This window comes from Anolis sagrei, chromosome 5 (assembly GCF_037176765.1).
Source record: "Anolis sagrei isolate rAnoSag1 chromosome 5, rAnoSag1.mat, whole genome shotgun sequence".
NCBI lineage: Eukaryota > Metazoa > Chordata > Lepidosauria > Squamata > Dactyloidae > Anolis > Anolis sagrei.
In genome coordinates this window covers 158,233,823-158,239,822 of record NC_090025.1, presented here as the reverse complement: position 1 = coordinate 158,239,822, position 6,000 = coordinate 158,233,823, and the positions used below count along the sequence as shown (strand labels likewise).

The 6,000-nt window shown below is 43.2% G+C and overlaps 1 protein-coding gene across 2 annotated transcripts in view; it reads right to left on the bottom strand.

Annotated features, from left to right (window-relative positions):
* Positions 1-246: 246 nt before the first annotated feature.
* WDR91 (WD repeat domain 91) overlaps positions 247-6,000 on the bottom strand; it is a 28,363-nt gene continuing 22,609 nt past the window's right edge. For both annotated transcript variants that reach the window (XM_067469152.1, XM_067469153.1), the window contains exons 13-15: positions 4,611-4,723; positions 3,121-3,318; positions 247-890 (exon numbers count right to left, since the gene is read on the bottom strand). In XM_067469152.1, coding sequence (XP_067325253.1) covers positions 726-890; positions 3,121-3,318; positions 4,611-4,723 — 476 coding nt within the window. In that variant the 3' untranslated portion in view covers positions 247-725. The remainder of the gene's footprint in view (positions 891-3,120; positions 3,319-4,610; positions 4,724-6,000) is intronic.

The following is a 6,000-nucleotide window of genomic DNA, read 5'->3' as shown; positions in this document are numbered from 1 at the left end:
TGGCATGACTGCATGGAGCGCCGGAGTGGTACCTATTGATCTACGCACATTTGCATGTTTTTGAACTGCTAGGTTGGCAGAAGCTGCGGCTAATAGCGGGAGCTCACCCTGCTCTCCAGATTCGAACCTGCAACCTTTTGGTCAGCAAGTTCAGCAGCTCAGCGCTTTAACCCACTGTGCCACCGAGGGCTCCACTTAGCTGCTGCACAGACGTTTCATAGTGATAGAAACAACGCAGATGCCAAATGCAGTCCAATATTTATTTTCATAAGAAATGCAGGAACAGACAGAATACTGCTGGGCTTCCCTGCCCCCTTTGCTGGAACCAATGCAAATCTGCACCCACCTCTCAAAATAGTCCTGGAGCGTTATGTCCACGTAGTTCGGCAGGCCCAAGGGGGAAAAAATCTTTCTTTCTCTTTCTTTCTTTCTTTCTCTTTCTGTGTTGGTCCTCTTCAAAAGGAGTTTGGGATCAGTGCATGCCTGATAAGAGCATCCCTTATTTGAGGGAACTACTGTAACTGAAACTCTTAACTGGCAGTGGTTTGGCATCAACATCTTTTTTGTAAAAAGGTTTCTGACCTAGAGGGAAAGCAACGTTAAGACAAGTGGTTGGATTGCTCTTTCCTCTCTGCAGCTGCTTGATTCTAAATGGTTAATACTGGTCGACTCCTGATTCCCACCCCAAGTCCGTATCTTGTGCTTTCCTAGCACTGCAGTCTCCCTTAAGACTTCTGTGCCAGAAGAGTGGTTAGTTTGATCTTCCCATCCATAGAGGCTGTCAGGCAGGTCCCACAATCCATAGCTGTGCACCAGTCCACTGTGACCACCGGGGCCCTGTGACCGCCGAGGGAGAGGCAGCTCTCCAGGACCTTGTTATTGCTATTCAGCTGGAAGAGAAGGAAAGACAGACATAAGTCAAAATGTATCTAAAATATTTGGCCACCTTGATTTTTACTTTTGCCCAAGACAGTAGGCAAGAGAACCACCATGCTGGATGAAACCAATGGCCTTTTATGACGGACCCAAATCATGCAACTAATCAAATGAAACTGGACTGCATCTCCCAGCATCCCTTGCAATTGATTATACTACTTAGAGCTGTTTGGAATGGCATTGCAAACATATCTAGAGTGTTAGACAATTCACACCTCTGGTTTATGCAGTCCAATATTCTGTTCCCACTGGGGCCACCAAAATGCCTTGGGAAAGCCACAAGCAGGATGTCTTTATTATTTAATTATATGTATAGTAACATGGTGTGTGTGTATGTGTGTGTATATATGTGTGTGTGTGTGTGTGTGTGTATACACACATATATGGAGCCCCTGGTGGCGCAATGGGTTAAAGCACTGAGCTGCTGTGCTTGTTGACCGAAAGGTCGCAGGTTCGATTCCGGGTAGCTGTCAGCCCTAGCTTCTGCCAACCTAGCAGTTCAAAAACATACAGATGTGAGTAGATCAATAGGTACCGCTCCAGCAGGAACTTAACGGCGCTCCATGCAGTCATGCCAGCCACATGACCTTGGAGGTGTCTATGGACAACGCCAGCTCTTCGGCTTAGAAATGGAGATGAGCACCACACCCCAGAGTCGGACATGACTGGATTTAATGTCAGGGGACAACGTTTACCTTTACCTTTACACACACACACACACACACACACTTTAATCTTTAGAGTGGGAAGAATCAAGCTATTAAACCAATAAAAACATTCACATCAAAAGTTCAGTTAAACAGACAGAACAGACAACAAATAGAGGAATTATGCCTGCATTTTTCTAACTTTGGCGTCCTGGAGATTGTGCTCGATTCCAGCCACAGGGTGCTGCTGCTGCTGCTCCATCCTCTACAACAAAGAGCCCTTGATCACAGACTTCCTCCTTCCTTTGATGGCTGGCATTTTCTAGTATTTCCTTTATGGTGGCGTAAAATGCCTCCTTGCTTAAGCGGTGCCTAATTTCTCTACTCAAAGCTCACGGCTGTTTTCAAACTGCTTAGGTGGACAGTAAGCTGGGCTAAAGGCCGGGTGCTCAGCCTGACCCAGGCTTCAAATTGCCAACCTTTTGATTGGTAAGATCTATTGCTGGTGGTGATTAAAGCCCGGCCTGTTCATATTATACTATATTGTTCATATTATATTGTATCCTCACAGTTTTTGCAATATATATGCTAAGGTTTTGTGTCTTTACAGCAAAGCGGCCATGCAATTCTGGCCTTTCTAAACTTTCTCATAATGTAATGCTCTGGAGTGCCAAATAAAAAGCAAATTTATCTGGAGCTATGTTAAATGTTCCATAGCACTGCAGCATTTGGCTTCAATAAGAAGCTGTGTGGCCCTGCAAAACAAGGCTGCAGGGTAGAGTGGGGGAAATCAATAAGCATGCACACCAGCGATACCTCCAGTTTAACAAAGTAAGCCCAGCAGCAGTGCTAGACCAAGAATCAGACAAGACTGGCAATGGCTCTAGTTTTGTTTATGTTTTAGGGGTTTGGAAACGATCAAAGGTTAGAGTTCTACACTGGCTTACTTTAAAAAAAAAAAAAACATTTTTGCCCAAATGTCCTAAAAGACCCTCTGAAGGCACCACACATGCATAAATCCCAGGCAGTCTTAGGCCTAGGAGAGACCTTGATGACAGCAGGAAGTGACCCAGAAACTGTTAGAAATGGTTAAATTGCTCCTATGCCTCCAGATGTCGTTTGGGGGCGCAACAATTTTTGATACTTTTTAAAAAGGGGAAACCTTAAAAAAGGTTTTAAGTGTTTTTTTAAGGGGAAACCAACTCTGCTACTCAGCATTACTAGACCTGAAATGCATGCACACTGCTTTAGTGTCAGCCTCCTATCCCATTTCTCTTTATAGATAGGCATGGGCGAGCTTTGGCCCTCCAAGTGTTTTGGACTTTAATTCCCACAATTCCTCACAGCTGGTAGAAATCCTGCTGTATCAGACCAAAGACCTATCTAATCCAGCAGCCTGTCCTTCTCAAGGGGAAATCCAGAAGTGAAGGTGAGGCCAATGCTTTCCTTTCACTATGGCATCCAAGCAACTGATATTCAGAGACATGTTGCCTCTGGGCCTGGAAGGAGCAGAGCCATCAGTTCCAGTAGCCCATACCTTGTAGATAACACCTCCAGTGGAAGAGCAGGTCAGCATGTAGTTTCCCTCAGAGTCAAAGGCAAAAAGACGTCCACGCGGGAACTGGACTTGCTTGTATCCACTGTAGCCAGACAACACAAAAGGACCGGTGGCATCTCTGGGGAGGGCATATTCAGACACTTTCGAGCCACTTTTGTGAATGTTCCATTGAATAAACTAGGATGGCAAAACAGACTTCAGTGAGAGACAGAAAGAAACATGTCAACGCTTCAGTTTCTCCTGCAGTAGCAGCTACAACAAGGTTGGGCAAAATGAAGCCCCCCAGGATTTGGACAGCAGTCAGTGAGGTAACTGCTGTCCAAAAAGGAAAGCTTAGAGAAGACAATGATGCTGGGGAATATGGAAGGAAAAAGGAAGAGGGGCCGACCAAGGGCAAGATGGATGGATGGCATCCTTGAAGTGACTGGATTAACCTTGAAGGAGCTGGGGGTGGTGACGGCTGACAGGGAGCTCTGGCGTGGGCTGGTCCATGAGGTCACGAAGAGTCGAAAATGACTGAACGAATGAACAACAATAATAGTGAGGTGTAATGCATTGAGTGTTGAGACGAGGAACTCTGGAGACCAGGGTTCAAATTTCCCAGTTGGCCATGGAAACCTACTGGGAGACTTTGAACAAGTCATACTCTCCTGGCCTCTGAACAAATCTTAACAAGAAAACCTTGTGACAAACTAGGATGGCACTTTGGTGTTTCTAGAAAGATATAAAGGCACATCATAGAATAGAATACCTTTACTGCCATTGTACACCTTACAACAAAATTAAATGCCATCCTCAATACATATTATATGCAATACAAAAACAAAACACTCATCCTTCCACATTTTAAGCACTATAGCACAACCCCTAATGCCACATCAACATGAAACCATAGAGTTCAATATAGCTCTGGGAAAAAAGCCAGCTCTCAGCCTTATTTTTATCATCCTATACCATCTGTTAGATGCTAATCATTAAAAAAAAAGAATATCCAGGGTGAGATAGATCCTTAAGAATATTCTGAGCTCTCTTAAGGCAGCGGGAATTATGAAGTTCCCACTTTATAATAACAATCTCAATATTCCTCATCGCTGACGGCACTGGTTAGTCCTAGAATCATAGACCTTGTGTGCCCTCCAGACCAACCCCTTAACAAGAAGCAAGAAAACCACATTCAAAGCACCCCGAGAGATGGCCATCCAGCTTCTGCTTAAAAACCTCCAAAGAAGGAGCCTCCACCACAGTCTCCACAACTCCACAACTAGGAGTTATAATCCAAGAACATCTGGGGCTAAATTTTGCCCACCCCACCCTCAACTTTGTTGTTGTGTGCCATCAAGTCATCTCCAACAGATGGCAATACTATCAAAATCTTTTCTGGGGCTGAGAATGAAACAGGTGTTACTTCATGACAGATGTAAATATGCATTTGTTAAAAAAATGGTACAGACAAAGAGTCAAGCACTTACCTTCCCATCTTCTCCAATACTATAAACAGCATTCTCATCATAGCTGAATTCAACTGAATACACCTCCCCATCATGGGCCATCCAACTCATTGCACATTCATGCTGCTGCATATCTGAAAGAGAGAAATAGAATGCATGTGCTCTTTTTAATAAGCCAATTCTCCAAGGCTACATTCTCCGCTTTCCTTCATATGTACAAGGGTTATCCAGAAAGTAAGGTTACAAGATTTTTTTAAGAATACAAAGAATGAATGTATTTTAATAAAACTGACATGGATTGTAGCATAGGTATTACATTATTTTTTCCACACAATCACCATTCAATTCAATACATTTTGTCATCCGGGGGACGAGTTTTGGATGCCTGTGTCATAGAAGTTTCCCTCTGCCTTTTTCAGCCAGTTCGTCACTTCGATTTTCACCTCGGCGTCATCCAAAAAGTGTTTTCCATCAAGGTATTCCTTCAATTTAGTGAACAGGTGCAAAATCAGGGCTGTGATAGGGGTGGCTTTAAACATTGTTTGTTTGTTTGTTGATTTATTTAACTGTATTTGTATACCACCCTTCTCAGCCCTCAGGTAACTCATCCCAACCAAACGAAGTCAACAATTCTTGTGTTATATCAGTGATGTGCGGACATGCTTTGTCATGAAGGAAACAGACTCCCGCCATCAGCATCCCACAACATTTGTTTTGGATGGCTCTGCGAAGTTTCTTCATGGTCTCACAATATATTCCGTACTCATTCTGTCACATGCTGTCTTGACGTTATGTCCTCACCATAAACTGAAATGATTTCGTGATGAATCACGGCAGCGTTCATGCCCTTAGCATTTAGGTAGCATATTACAGCATGAACTTTGTACTTGGAATGAAACAGAACGAGGACGCTTATCTCTAACCTTCACCACAACGCTAGTCAATGAGCTACTGACGACTGGCATTGCACATTTGCTTCTGCTGGCTTCCCGCTACACGGCAGTGATACCAACTTCCCCCGTGAAAATTCCCCACAAAAGCTACTTGCCTTGTAACTTTATTTTCCAGATAACCCTCATATCTGGCTACATCAGTCATTATACACAGCCAGTATGGTCGCTGAAAGCCATTTAAAGGACACCAGGATGCAAAGCATAAATCATGCTCCAAAATGAATAATAATAATTATTATTATTTTATTTTTATATCCCGCCACCATCTTCCCGAATGGACTTGGGACATGTAATGCGGGGCCAAGCCCAAAGCCAACAACAGAGTTTATCAATTAAAACACAGTTAAAAACATAATAAACATATCACAATCTAATTAAACAATTAGAAACAGCAGGATATAAAACATCATTAAAATATATAAAAAAACAAACCTCAATAGTAACTCAATCAATCAATA